Here is a 15,583-nt window from a genome sequence, read left to right as displayed (position 1 = left end):
GATTTAATGAACGCTCTATCTGACCTTCTCCACGTAGGTTCTATCCTCTCGAATGGTCTCAATTACATGTGTACAGGGCAAATCTTTTAACGCTGAGTTTAACTAAACTTTCCTCTGCGTCTGCATCATTCCATACGATGCACAGGTTCTGCTCCCTACACATGTTTCCTATGCGTTCCCTTAGATGCCTTTTCTTCCATCAAAGGCCTCTTCAATATATCTCTTCTGCTGCCTCTCGTAGCCAGCATTCTTCTAATGTTGAACTGGGATGGGGTTCAGTATTCTTTTCCCCACTCCCTGACTGAGATCAGTATGCTTCCCATACTTCTCAATCCATCATATCAGTAACCTTTATTCCCTCACCAGTCAGTCCCAAATCATAGACTTACTGATGTTCTTAGGTTCTGGTAGCGTCACAAAACCTTCTAAACATAAATCTTGCCGTTTAATATGGCAGGCTTTACCTCCTGACGCTAAAAAAAAAAAAAAAAAAAAGAGGTATTACCCCTTTTACTTTTCCACCATTTTTTCTTACTCCCTCGGATTCTGTTCTCCAGACATCCTCCACATAGATACACCTTTCTCTTAGGAGGTGTATCGTTTTGGGAGTTGGGTTCCCGTTTTCGGTAATCCTCTCTGAGTCGGCTTCCCATGGATTATCCACTGATCAAGCCGCCTCTATTTCTCTAATCACGGAATGAACATATATATTCTCCTTATAAGTCTCATACATTCTACGTTTGAGCCTTTCCATTCCTCTCTTCCACAGTTTGGCAAGGGAACTTCTTTCCCTCTTAATGTCATTCCTGCCAGCAGGGTCCGTGAGTTATGCACTCTTTCCATACTCACCTGACTCCGTTCCTCTGCCACTGAGTAGTTCTACGCATTCAACTTTCTATCCTTTTCAGGTAGATGTTGTATCTCCGTTCCTCAGGAAATACTCTATTAATTTTTCCTAACCTCTCTCTCTCTCGCCCTAGGGAGAGACTGGGTTTTCCACATTCATGGACAGTAATGCTGCGCTTACATTCTATCTACATTGCACTGCATTCCATGTGAATTCCACTTGACTCTTTCCTTCATGCAAGGGTCAAGCTGCTACTTCCAGTGGCCACACAGACCTAATCCTTCTGATTAAGTGGTCTATATTTCCTTTCCTACCAACAAGCAGACATTTCACTACAACACTGTGGGTATCCACATACTGTTGTGTCCGTCTTAGCCTTAACAGCTTCCCTTTGGTTACTGCTGCTTGTACTTTTTTATCAGGTTGCAGCCTGGAGTCCTCTCCATACCTTCGCAGCCTATTATTGCTTACATTTGACTAGCCGGCATGCTCCATGTTTGGCCAGTCCGCCTACTCTTACTTTTTTCAATTCACTACCCAACATCCTTCCACGAACCCATTATGGTGTTGCGGATGCCCTCCGTTCCCATTTCCACCTCAGTTGTTACGCCTTTGCGCATCTGCGGTGTATCTGGTGCATTCCCGGGCATCCTCAGCTCGGTACTCACCCATTTGTGAGGACTACCATCCTGCTTGTCCTGTGAGAAAGCAAATGTTGCTTACCTGATGTAACAGGTGTTCTCACAGGACAGCAGGATGTTAGTCCTCACGAAACCCGCCCGCCACCCCGCGGAGTTGGGTCTGTATACTTTTATTTTAGTTTCGCTTGCGCTTTTTAGCTATAAGACGAGACTGAGGGAGACACCTGTGGCTCACAGGGATAATTGCAGGCTGGGCATGCTCAGTGCACCCAGTGTGCCAGTGTCAGTCAAAGCTTGTTGAAACTTTGACAGAAAAGTTTTCCGTACAGGGCTCCATCCTCGATGTCACCCATTTGTGAGGACTAACATCCTGCTGTCCTGTGAGAACACCTGTTACATCAGGTAAGCAACATTTGCTTTATTAGCCTCCTGGGCCTTAAAATTTGGGCCAAGCTGCCAGTTCTTTGAGCCCAGTTCGTGGAATCCTGTCCCAGAGGGGTTCTGGTGGAGTTGAAGGGAGCTTCCTCTTTTTGAAAGATCCTGTTCTGAAGACTTTTTCTCCTCCCTTCCCTGACCCCCTTCTTTTTACTTTGCTTCCTGTGCCTGCAATTAAAACAAAAAGAAGTGGTGATGGGGGAGATAGTGGGGCCCTCTCCTCCTTGTGTGGCAGTAGCAGAAACCTGCTCTGAGGATCCTTTGGGCAGGAACAGTTGCCGTTTTTCTCAACTTCCCGCATGGTACCTGCACCTCCTGCCCCCTCGGAACTGGATGTCTCTTGGTGGCTTGTACTGTTCTTTCCTGGTTTCTTTGACTGCGGCCCTGCCAGGTCTAAGTTCCTCTTCCAGATCTTACACTCAAGCCTATTTGCTGTGGATATCTCCCAGAGGGTACCACCAGCATCTGAGCTGAAGACAGTCCAGGGATGGACATGAGTCCAGGTCTGAAAGAAGGAGCTTTGTCTTCTGAGGGGGAGAAAAATATATGGGTTGTTTTTTTTTTATTATTATTATTTTTTAAATAAGGCGCAGAGATTTTTCCTGATCACTTAAGTATAAATAAAATTCCCTCCACTTCTGAATATAGTGGAACAGCTCCTGAGAACCTCTTGCAGAAAGGGATCCCAAAGATAGAGTATATTAGAACTAGGCTTTGGATAAAAATATGTGGGTACCTAAACTAGAATATCCAACAATAAACCTTATAGAAAGGTATGTAATGCCACCACTATCTTAATTGATATGAAAAATATTTGTTATTGCAAGCTTTATTACAAAGCACCAAAAGATAAAATGACACGAGAACATAAACATATTGATTGCATACCCTAATCAATCATTCCTCATTCACCTCACTTCTAAAATCTCTTCAGCGTTATGCATTCATGGCATGGGCTTTGCCAAAGTGTATACATATTGCTTTCAATGAAACAATTTTAATAAGGCTAGACTTCAAAAAGTTACTTTGTAAAAAGTGAAAAACCACATAAAAGGCCCCAGCATTCAAAAGGATACAATTGAACACAGTCCACAAGAAAATGATACTTTGTAAATATTACACAGAAGTGCTCTCTAGAGAGTCCCTTGCATTTCTCTGTTACTTCATGTAGATTCCACAGATATTTATTTCTGTGACCTATATTAACTCTCTAGCCGGTTCTTGGCGGGAACTTTGCTGTTCAACCAGCTGAAAGGCAGCCGGGTGCAAGAAGCAGAGCGTGGCGGTGATGGCCAAAGCCCTCTCCCCCTGCGGCCATAGACCATCTCTGTAATCAGCCGGTAAGCGCTGAGCCCAGGTAAGTTAAAAGAAAAAAAAAAAGATCCAGAGACGATTGGAGCAATTTCCGGTAGGTTTTCTCCGATCTGCGTGCTCGGTGTGCTGTACCGACGTTGTTACCGCTCCCATGGGGGTAAGGGGAATTGATCCTCCAAGCGGGTTGAGCAGCCCCCGGTGGGCTAGAGCCCACTTTAGGAACACTGCGTGGTTGGCCTCATCAGCGCCATCTTGTGAGCATTTCTGTGAGTGCAGAACGGACCTAAGTAAAATGTCTGTACGGGCAGTGCGTCGAATCTGCACACACTGTGCATGTAACAGCATGTACTTTCGTGCACACACTGTGCGTAATATCAGTGTGTACTGCACGCACAATGTAAGCGCATACAGGAAAAGCTGAGCACACAGACCAAGCATGTGCCTTGCCGCTCCCCATCTAGGCACTCTAAATTTGTGCGCATATAAATTTTTTTTTTTTTTTTTTTTTTTAGCGCTATCCGATTGGAGCGCACAATTACTGCCGCCAATGGCACTGGCAACCAATAAACCAAAGCGCCTAGCTCTTTGCGCTGCTTGTCATATTAGGGCTTCACAGCCTGACCTGAATTCCAACCTGTCAGCATTGTGAGGAAGCCCAAGGAGAGTTTGCTTCCTTGGACTTTGCTAAGCCCAGCTCCTCCCATTCAGATGATGGGTTAGCCATCGCCTTAACTGGAAGTACCCCGGATCTGAGTACTCCTTTGACTGGGTCATCCATGAGAGAGGGAAATTCAGTGGCACCTACCCTAGTACCTCCTGGGCCAGGCATGGACCTGGCAGCCTTTTCTTGGGTGGAATTTTTCCATGGGCTACAACCTTTTGTACAGGCGCAATCTACTACTTTGCTTGCCCCTGTCTGGACAGAACCCCAGCTGCTAACTCCTCCCTCTCCCATGTCTATCGGCAGACCTCACCTACCAAGGGTATCCCTAGTAGGAATCCTTATGGCACAGACGAAGAGGAGAATCCAGATCCCTTTGAAGAAAGGGAAATTCCTCCCGGGTTGGAACAGTTTTGAACCATGTTACAGTTCTTTCATAGAGACAAATTGCCAACCCTGGTTTCCTAGCCCTGAAGATGCTGGGAGTTCCTTGGGCAGACTCTATGGTGGAACCAAAGAAGAATCCCATTCTGATTTCCCTGCAGAAAGCCTCTTGCTACTTTCCAGTTCTGGAAGCGATCCAGGAGCTGATTGATCTGGAATAGGACAGACGCATGTTTTAAAGGGAGCCGAATGTTAGAGGCTCTATATCCATTGGATCCAGCAGTGAGAGAGCGTTTGCATTTCCCTAAAGTGGATATACTATTCTGCGCCATGTCTAAGCACACAACTATCCCAGTGGAGGGAGGAGCTTCCTTAAATGATGTGCACGATAGACGAATGGAGTTCATCATTAAACAAGCCTTTGGCGCAGTAGCAATGACCTTACAGATTGCTTCTTGTTGTGCCCTAGTAGCTCGTTCATACCTACCGTACTTCTCTCTCAGGAAGTGGATGATGTCGGGGTGAATCCCAGAGCAGCCATAGAACCCACCGCTGCCTTTTCAGCCCATGCGGGCACTGATTTAGTCCGTACTTCAGCCAGAGGAGTGGCCTCAGTGGTAGCAGCCAGAAGGCAGCTATGATTGTGGAATTGGTCAGCTGATGCAACCTCCAAGGCCAGCCTTACAAAGTTACCCTTTAAAGCATCACTCCTATTTGGAAACGAATTGGAAAAACTGGCCAGTAAATGGGACAAATCTCCAGTCCCCTGGTCACTGGAAGATGAGGAAGCAGCTGCAGCGCCCCTCATCTATGAGGGCCGGTTCAAGGGCTCCCAATGTTTCCACTACTACAGAAACTTGACATTTCAGAGGTCTCGGCCTCTTGGGAGAACTCAGTCCTTTAGTAGTTGACAGCTCAAGAGAGGGGCAGGTTCAGGTTCAGGCTTGTCCCGAACTTCCCAATGAAATTTGGCTGATCCATCTTCGGAACGATGAGATAGGGGGTTGACTGTCTCTCTCTTAGCAATGGTGGGTTGAGATCACTTCAGACAAATGAGTTCTTGAGGTCATGCGAGAAGGATATGCACTGGAATTTAGCAGCACTCCTCTCGATGTATTCATGTTGTCTCCTTGCCACTCCCAGCACAAAAAGCAGGCAGTGGAGACTACTCTTTTAAGACTCCTCAGGATGAGGGCTGTAATCCCAGTACCTACACACCAGGAAAATATGGGGCATTCTTTTTTTTTTTTTCCCAATTTATAATTTTATTAATTTCAAGGTTAACAGACAGTGGAGTCAGAATCATGCCGAACCATTACAAAAACAACCACATGCCCTGAATCTCCAGATGTCTCCCCATTCCTTCCCCCCCTCCCCACCTATCCATGAGCTCATACAATCTATGCCGGCCCACCTATCCATGAGCTCATACAATCTATGCCGGCCTGCTGCAGTGCTTTTGAGTACATTAAAAGATACTCCATATCTTCCTGGTGTGGAAGCGACACCGGGAAGAAAGAAGGCTACGATATAGCCTGTTGTTTTTCCCATTGAATAAACTGAGTCCAAGTGGCTTGAAACTTGGGCAATGAGTCATGTAGTTCTGCTGTAATTGCAGCCATTTTGCAATAAAGGTGTACTTTCTGTTGTACCATGCGAATAGAGGGTAAGTCAGTCTGTTTCCAATGGCTCGCTATTGCCATCCGAGTGGCGACAAAAACTTGTTGACAAAATAACAGATGTTTAGTAAGAGAAGGTGGTGGAGAATGAAGTAACATAAATCCAGCGACCTGAATGTGTCTGACTGCTAGCAGACCTTCAAGCCACAAGGTAATCTCTGTCCACAAACGTAGTTTGTCACATGACCACCACATATGAAGAAATGTCCCAGTCTGTCTACAGATCCTCCAACATGGGACGTTATTCTACCTATTTCATCGTACCCAAGAAGGAAGTTTCCTTTTGCTCCATCCTGGATCTCAAGAGTGTCAACAGACACCTATGAGTGAGTCATTTCCGCATGGAAACCTTACGCTCCGTGATAATGGCCCTACAATTGGGAGAATTCCTAACCTCTCTGGATCTATCTGAGGCCTACCTATATATTCTAATCTATCAAGAACACCAATGCTTCCTAGGCTTTGCGGTACTGGGGCACCATTATCCGTTCTGGGCACTGCCCTTTGGCCTAGCCACTGCCCCCAGAATATTCTCCAAGATATAATTTATTTATTTATTTATTTTTAATTTTTATATACCGAAGTTCTTGTAAGAACTACAAATCACTCCGGTTTACATAAAACGATGAACTGCCCAATAGAGAAAGGGGCTTTACATGGAACCAAGGAACAGATGGAACAATATAACCGAATGTTAATTTAACATAGTAATAAATAAATATTATATATACATTATATATATATATGTATATATGTATATATTATATATAATGGTGGTTGTGGCGACAGCGTTGAGAAGAGAGAGAATCCTGGTAACCTGTACTTGGAGAACTGGTTGATCTGGGCCAAGTCTGTGGAAGGAGAGCCTCCAGGCGACCAGCAAGGTGTGATCTCCTTGCTTCAGGAACTCAATTGGGTAGTAAACATGGACAAGAGCAGTCTCAAGCCTTCCCAGTCCTTGGAATATCTGTGAGTCTGGTTTGACAGTAGGCAGGGCATGGTCTTCCTCCCGACCCCACAGATACGGAAGTTGATGTCACAGGTGTGTCAATTGATGAACACAATATGCCCGACTGTGTGGAGCTATCTTCAAGTTCTCGGTTTGATGGCGGCAACCTTGGAAGTAGTGCCATGGGCGAGAGCACACATGCTCCCCCTTCATCGCTCGCTGCTGTCACATTGGAACCCGCAGTTTCAAGACTATACGATTTGGCTCCACTTACCAATGGGGGTCTGCGCTCACCTCCATTGGTGGTTGCAGGAGCTCTATGCCCCCCCCCCCCCCCCCCCACCCCTTGGAAGTCTAAATACAATTTACTTTAGAATTTTTACAGGATAGCTTGAATAAAGGTTTGGCCCTTAACTCCTTGAAGGTACAGGTGGAAGCTCTCCCATTTCAGGGTTGAGGTGTGAGCCCTGTCTGCTCACCCAGACGTGGTCCATTTTCTGAAGGGAGTGAAGCACTTTCAGCCTCCCCTACAGTTGCCAGTTCCCTTGTGGAATCTTAATCTAGTATTGCAATTTTTGGCAAGTCCTGCTTTTTGGCTGCTTCGCAGACTGTCATTGTGTTTATTAACTTTGAAAACGGTGTTCCCTGTATGTACCTGGATCAGTCCAGACAGTGGGTTGAGCCTCCTGTCCAGCAAATGGAGATATAGGATACACTTTTGTTTTTTCTCTATCGGAACAGTGCTCACTCTGCATCCCTTCAGTATTTCTCTATCTCCAGCAGATGCAGGACACCATGGTTCACAAACCTGGTGAACCTCGCAACAGATGGTCCTCTTCGCCTCGGTCACCTCCCAAACCTGCTCCGCCAAGGACCAGTATTTTTCGATCAGGTGGATCGCTTTTGTCTAGCAGCCTGGCTTTTGAGCGGCGGTGCCTGAGAAAGAAAGGGTATAAGGAGGAAGTTATCTCCACTCTCTTGCGGGCACGGAAGACCTCTACCTCTCTCACTTACGTCCAGGTATGGAGAGTATTTGAGAATGCATGTGCTGAGTCTGGAGTCCAGGCGCGCAATGCTCCAGTGTCTCAAGTCCTTTCCTTCCTGCAGTCTGGTCTCTCCAAAGGTTTGTCTTTCAATTCTCTGCAGGTGCAGGTTTCGGCCCTCTGTTCCCTCCTTGGGCGTATCGATGGTTACGCGGTGGCGACCCATCCGGATGTCATTCGCTTCCTTAAAGGGGCCAAGCATTTAAACCCATCTGTCCGGCCTACTTGTCCATCCTGGAGCCTCAATTTGGTGCTTCAAGCCCTTTGCGAGGCGCCTTTCGAACCCCTCCGGCGGGCCATGCTTAAAGACCTCACTCTTAAGACAGTATTTTTGGTCTCTATTTGCTCGGCCAGGAGAGTGTCCAAGCTCCAAGCCTTGTCTTGTCGGGAGCCCTTTCTCCACTTTTCTGACTCAGGTGTTTACCTCATGACAGTGCCCTCCTTTCTTCCAAAGGTTGTGTCTTCCTTTCACGTCAATCAGTAAGTGGATCTTCCTGCTTTTTCTCCTGAAGACATGCACGCACGCCTGGCGGTGACCTCCAGCGTCTTGATGTAAAGAGAGTCCTACTCCAATACTTACAGGTTACTAAAGAATTTCGCATCTCTGATCATCTCTTTGTCCTATGGTGTGGCCCAAATAGAGGTGACAAGGTCTCTAAGGCTACCATTGCTTGCTGGCTGAAGGAGGCCATTGTGTTGGCTTATATCTGTTGTGGCCGGTCTGTTCCGGAGGGCTTGAAAGCCCATTCTTTGCGTGCACAATCTATTTCTTGGGCGGAGAGTCAGTCGGTCTCTCCTCAGGAAATCTGCAGGACAGCTACTTGGAAGTCTCTGCATACTTTTGCTCGTCATTATCGCCTTGATGTCCAGGTGCCAGTGTTTGGCTCCTTTGGCAGGCAGGTGCTTCGAGCGGGTTTGTCTCGATCCCACCCTCTTTAGGGAAGCTTTGGTACATCCCACTGTCTGGACTGATCTGGGTACATACAGGGAAAGGAAAATTGGTTCTTACCTGCTAATTTTCGTTCATGTAGTACCACGGATCAGTCCAGACTCCCCCCCCCCCCCCCCCCCCCCCGGGCTCTGGTTTCTTTTTGATTTGTCCGCTCGAAGGTTTCTTCTTTTTTTGTTTGGTTCTTAACATCATTTTGTATCCAGTTACTTCCTATCAGAACTTCAAGGCACAGGAAATCTCTCAACTGGATATCTATGTAAGAGCAGTTCTTTCGTGTGTTGATAGTTCAAATTGCAAGTTGGGTGTTACTTGCTTGATCTTCTACCGGTTAACTTTACCTTTTCTTGCTTTGATAACGTTTATACTAAAGGGATGCAGGGTGAGCACTGTCCTGATAGAGAAAAAACCAAAAGGGTATCCTATAATCTCCATCTGCTGGACAAGAGGCTCAACCCACTGTCTGGACTGATCTGTGGTACTACAGGTACGAAAATTAGCAGGTAAGAACCAATTTTCCTTTCCTGGTGGCTATATGCTTGGCGCGTTGCATCTCTGAATTGCAAGCATTGTCATGTTTGGAACCGTTCCTCCAGATGACTCCAGGAGTGTTACAGCTTTGTACATTCCATCCTTCTTGCCCAAGGTAATCTCAGAGCTTCATTTGAATCAGTCTGTTTCATTGCCATCCTTAGATAAACTCAAGGACATGGAGAAATATCACCTCCTCCATTTGGATGTCAGTAGACTTTTGGTGCAGTATCTGGAAGTTTCAGAACTGATCCGAAAGATGGAAGGAAGGAAGCAGAGCGAACCTGCTTTGTGGGCTACCATAGCTTGCTGGATTAAGGAGGTGGTCACGGGAGCCTATGTGGAGGCAGGAAAGCCATTACCTTCTCAGGTTAAAGCTCATTCCACCAGGGTTCAGGTAGTCTCATGGGCGGAAGTTAGATTGCTATCCCCTGTCGATATCTGCCAAGCAGTGAATGGTACTCTTTGCACACCTCCTACAGGTTCTATTGCCTGGACGTGCAGGCCCAAGAAGATGCAGTCTTTGCAAGGGCAGTATTAACCAGACCGTGGGCAGCCTCCCATCCTGATCGGGAGTAGCTTTTGTACATCCCGTTGGTCCTGAGTCCATCTGGCTACACGCTAGGAATTAGAGAATTACTTACCTGATAATTTTGTTTTCTTTAGTGTAGACAAATGAACTCAGCATCCCACCCTTGGCTGCCCAAGAACGGTGCCAAGGATTTGCCCCTGGAGTGGATATCAAATCCAAGAGGTTACAGGTAAGCCTTCCTCCAGTCTCTAGAGCAGGGCACCTATATTCTTACGGAGGTTCAATGTTTGAATACAGTTATCTATTTTTTATCATTTTTAATCGAGTTTTTCACAAGTGGCTTTTGAAGAAAATACTGAAGGGCTGAGGTCACTGCAGGGGTGTGTATAGGGTGACATCAGTTTTGAAATCTGTCTTCATCTGCTGGCAGGGGAGCATAACCCATTGGTCCTGAGTCCATCTGTCTACACCAAGGAAAACAAAATTATCAGGTAAGTAATTTTTCCAATATGCATTAAGGAGGTTAAAGCTTTATGCAAACTCTACCATTCAGCTCCTCTTGTAGATACCTCATTTTCTACCTTAATAAAACATCAGGATGGAAGGACTGACATTCTTAAAGTATGCTCTTTCTTCCTTGGCCTTAACAGTACAGGTTGCTATCTGGGAGGGCTTACATGGCTTTAAGCTTTTTGCACTGGAAACAGCAGTTTCCAGACAGCCAAAAGATTTCTCGCCTTGAATTGGGAGTCTTTTCTTGGCTGATACTATGTATGCTCTCATCGGATTTCTTCTTGTTCAGTGCCCTCCGCCATGGCTGAGCACAAGCATAATGGCTGCATTAGCAGGCAGCAATTACCTGGTCAAGATCTTGTATAACCACGTTTTTTTCTTTCAAGTGTCTCAGACGAAGATGCAGGCTATCAGAGAGGCCACGGACAGGAGGTTTCGCCTGGGGAAACAGTTGGTTTCCTATTTGTTTTACATACAAACAGAATTCCATTTTTACAGAGCCAAAAAGATGAAATTAGAGGGGATCATTTTTCTGGTTCTAGCTTGCCCCACTCAATGAGCTTCAGGGGTCAGACAATTTTATAGGCAGAGTGCCATTCATTATCGCTGGGGGAGATCTTTAGGGTGAATACATGGGCTTCCTTGCATGCTTTTACCAAGTATTACTGGTTAGATGTGTATGCAAGAGAGGTGTCCTCCTTTGGGGCAGGTGTCTTGAGTGCAAGTTTCTCGGACTCCCTCTCTGTCCCAAGTGCAACTTGGCTGCATCCCATGCATTCTGGACTTGTCTGGTAGGATAAGGAAGGAAAAATTGTTTTCTTTTATGAATTTTTTTTTGTCCCTTAAGTCCTACCATATCAGTTTAGGGTCCCTCTCTGAAATCGAGCCAATATCTTGCTGTACAATATTTTTTCCTTTCAAGGTGTTCAAGTATTGATAGTTTAAGGACCTCCCTTTTTTGAGGGTTCACATTTAACTCCCTCGCGCTTAGTGGGAAAATTTCAAGTGTTTTTGCTTTGAAACTATTAGTGCCCTTATGGGGTGATATCTGTGAAGCCATCTGCTGACGAGGATGGAGGGGGAACCCATGTGTTCTGGACTGTTATGGTCTGATAGGGTTCAAGGAAAGAAAATTGATTTTTCCCTTTGGTATTTTGGTGGGATGAGGTGTGGGATGCTACTCCCTTGTTGCACTCGCATTCTCTTGAAGTTGTCATGGTAGGATTGATTCCTTGGTATTTGTGCTTGGAATTTCATAGTGCTGGATTCACCTCAGATACAGCTCACTGAATGTGAATAAATCAGAAAGGAAGATTTAGTAATTGGTCCTTTGCCGCTTTGACTGGTTGCCTAGTATAATCAAATGGTATCCTTTTTTTTCGGGAGTTATTTGGATTCAAGTGTATCCCAACTATGTTTACAGGTCCTGAAACAGAACCCATTCTGGTGGACCCACCAACGCCATGATGGGAAGCTGTGGAACCTAAATAACTATCGTACAGACATGATCCAGGCCCTTGGGGGTGTGGAAGGCATCTTGGAGCACACGCTTTTCAAAGGCACCTACTTCCCCACGTGGGAAGGTCTCTTCTGGTAAGGAAAGCTAGGCCAGAGCTGACTGAGCATGGGTTTTTTGTTTAAAAGTCTTGTTTATGGAATATGGGAATAGAGAAGAATAAAAGTAGGACACTCTAAAGGAAGACTCTCCTAAAGCTTCCACCACAGATGAGTGTACGTCTAATCACAAGTGCCTGTAAAGTCTCTTGGCTTGCAGGGGGCTTTGGGCCTGGATGCTATGGGTATACAGAATGTTTAGTAGCATTTTAGAAGTGATAAATAGTAATAGAGGGTGCAGTTTTAGGTACAGAAGTGACTGTAGATGTGTGTTCTCTTCCTTGCAGGGAAAAAGCCAGTGGCTTTGAGGAGTCTATGAAATGGAAGAAGCTGACAAATGCTCAGAGGTCTGGTCTGAACCAGATCCCTAACAGGAGGTTCACCCTCTGGTGGTCTCCCACAATCAACAGAGCCAATGTAAGTAGCTATGAGGAAAGGTGGGTGGATGTGTGTGTGGTGCTGCAGCGTTTTTAGTGAGAGGGAAGGATGCGTACTTTCTTTGGGAATGAGGGTAGTGCTTGCTTATAGGAGGGTGACTTATATGGGAAAGAAATTTTGATTTAACTGGATTTGCTTATTGGTGAATTCTGAGATACTGTAGTTGGGGGGCCCACAATGTCATGTGATTCTGTGACTGCAACTTTGGCCACATAATATATTTAAGCAATTTCGCTTTTTCCTGGTCAGCCTCTGTATATTCTTCTCCTTCACCTCCAGTCTCACAATGCCACTTTTGCACTTCTTCCTATCACTAACATGCAGGAAAAGTTAATTCTCTTCGATGTTCACCTTGGGATTGGTGTGTAGTGCACAAAACACACAGAGAAACAGATGTATTGCAAAAGGTTAATGCTTGATATAGAGACGGAGAAAAGCCTAATTGGGTTTAAAGAATGCTTAATTGCGCACGGAGGAACAAAAGGGATAAATGCATGATCACACACAGAGGAACAAGTATGCTGCATAAAAGATTACTGCAGAGATGGGAAAAGCATCTGTGTTAAAAAAAAAAAAAAAAAAAAAAGCTGTATCTTCTTATTGCCTGCTGTTATACAGGCCGATACGGTACAGTGCGCTCCAGCGGAGCACACTATACTGTATCGGTGGAGTGCACTGTTAACCCGCGATTGGACACGCGTTTTGGACACGCTAGCTTTACCCCTTATTCAGTAAGGGGTAATAGCGTGTCGAAAATGCGCATCCAACCCCCCCCCCCCCCCCCCCCCCCGAACCTAATAGCATCTGTGTGTAGAAGAAAAAAAAAAAGCTATATCTTATTGCCTGCTGTTATACAGGCCGATGCGGAGCGTACTATACTGTATCGGCGGAGCGCACTGTTAACCCACGATTGGACACACGTTTTGGACGCACTAGCTTTTACCCTTTATTCAGTAAGGGGTAATAGCACGTCGAAAACGCACGTCCAACCCGCCCCCCCCCCCCCCCAAGAACCTAATAGCGCCCGCAACATGCAAATGCATGTTGCTGGCCCTATTAGGTATTCCTGCGTGATTCAGTAAGTAAAATGTGCAACCAAGCCGCACATTTTACTCTAAGAAATTAGTGCCTACCCAAAGGTAGGCGTTAATTTCTGCCGGAGCCAGGGAAGTACACAGAAAAGCAGTAAAAACTGCTTTTCTGTGCACCCTCCGACTTAATATGGCGATATTAAGTGGGAGGTCCCGAAAGTTTAAAAAAAAAAAAAAAATTTGAAATAGGCCTGCGGCTCGCGGGTTGAAAACCGGACGCTCAATTTTGCCGGTTTCCGAACCCATGGCTGTCAGCGGGCTCGAGAACCGATGCTGGCAAAATTGAGCATCTGCTGTCAAACCCGCGATTTTTACTGTATCGGCCTGATTGTGGGGTTCAGAAGAGGATTGGAGAAGTTCTTGAAGGAAAAGGCCTGAAACAGTTATTAGCCAGGCAGACTTGGGAAAGGCAGTGCTTATCCCTTGGAGTGAGATACAAGAAATAGTTCACCTATTGGAGATCTGCTGAGAACTTGTGACCTGGACTGGCCACTATTGGAGACAGAATATTGGGCTCGGTGGATCTTGGTCTGACCAATCTGGCAATTCTTACGAATATGTCCCTCTCTGGTAACTGGTATGTGCTTTCTCATTGCAGGTCTATGTTGGTTTCCAGGTGCAGTTAGATTTGACAGGTATTTTCATGCATGGCAAGATTCCCACGTTGAAGATCTCGCTCATTCAAATCTTCCGAGCTCACTTGTGGCAGAAGATCCATGAAAGTATCGTTATGGACTTGTGCCAGGTCAGTAAGGGGGGAGTCTGGGGCTGGTGCTGACAAGAGCATGCCTGGAGGTCTGGGTCTACAGGCTGCTGAAGTTGATAGTACCAAGGATAAAGATCTTCTGGGAATTAGGTTCTGGAGACACTGCTGTTTTCTTATAACTAATCCCATAGAAGCTTGCAGAGATGCGGATGCTAGATTAGATCCTTTCTTCTATGACTGTCACTGAGGGTGGTTTGTCTTGCTGTTATCTTCTAACTGCAGCGCCTTCACTCATCTTATTACTGTTCTCCAGGTTTTTGATCAGGAGCTTGATGCTCTGGAAATTGAGACGGTGCAGAAGGAGACCATTCACCCTAGGAAGTCATATAAGATGAATTCCTCCTGTGCAGACATCCTGCTCTTTGCTTCCTACAAGTGGAATGTTTCCCGACCTTCCTTACTTGCTGACTCAAAGTAAGCATTGCTCCCCACCCTCTTTTTCTTTTGTGTCACTGAGGTCCATATTCAGCCGCTCTCTGGCTGAGAGAGTTATCCAGATAAACACATCCAGCTAACTTATCTGAGATATTCAGCAGCACAGCTGCACTGCTGAATATAACTGGCTATCGAATAATTAGCTAGATAAGTTTATCCAGCTCACTTTACACCTGCTGACTAGCAGGTTTAACATATTCAGCTAACTTACCCCTGGATACACGAAGCTGTGATGTTTTATCGCAGGAGGAGGGGGGGGGTCCCACTATCACGGGACATTGGGGTGGGTGTTGCTGTGATAGTGGGGCCCCTCCCGCAAAAAAACTTTGGAGCTTCCGAGACGAATTCTTTTGTCTCACGGCCAAACACTGAACAAAACGCAGCTACGGCCCCAACCTCAAGGGATCGCCATTGCCTTAAAGGGCCGCTGACCCCAAAAAATCGTCGCAGCAAAAAGGGAAGGTACAGCCCGGGTCAATGCTGACCCCCCGGGACCACCACTGGAGGCAGCCCAGACTCCCTCCAAAGTTTTTAAAATGAAAAAGTGAGCTCGCATGGTAAGCATGTCCCTCTCCCGGTCCCTGGCCCCCCCCCTCCCCCGTCCATCAATAAAATGCATGTCCCTTTCTCAGCCCCCCTCCCCGAAGATCAGTAAAATCTGTGCCCGCCTCCCTACACCCCCCAAGTCCATCAATAAAATGCATATCCCATTTCTGGTCCTCCATCCCCCATCCAGCAATAAAAACAAATTCCCAGTACGT

General features: G+C 46.0%; 1 protein-coding gene across 1 annotated transcript in view; it reads left to right on the top strand.

The window, feature by feature from the left end:
- The window catches only part of PRPF8 (pre-mRNA processing factor 8), a 162,470-nt gene that overhangs the window by 89,588 nt on the left and 57,299 nt on the right, over nucleotides 1–15,583 (top strand). The window contains exons 27-30 of the mRNA XM_029610882.1: nucleotides 11,902–12,071; nucleotides 12,380–12,509; nucleotides 14,220–14,366; nucleotides 14,641–14,801. Of these exons, the coding sequence (XP_029466742.1) occupies nucleotides 11,902–12,071; nucleotides 12,380–12,509; nucleotides 14,220–14,366; nucleotides 14,641–14,801 (608 nt within the window). The remainder of the gene's footprint in view (nucleotides 1–11,901; nucleotides 12,072–12,379; nucleotides 12,510–14,219; nucleotides 14,367–14,640; nucleotides 14,802–15,583) is intronic.

This window comes from Rhinatrema bivittatum, chromosome 8 (genome assembly GCF_901001135.1).
Source record: "Rhinatrema bivittatum chromosome 8, aRhiBiv1.1, whole genome shotgun sequence".
NCBI classification, from domain to species: Eukaryota; Metazoa; Chordata; class Amphibia; order Gymnophiona; family Rhinatrematidae; genus Rhinatrema; species Rhinatrema bivittatum.
The sequence above is the reverse complement of the archived record's forward strand: the minus strand, read 5'-3'. Positions and strand labels throughout refer to the sequence as shown.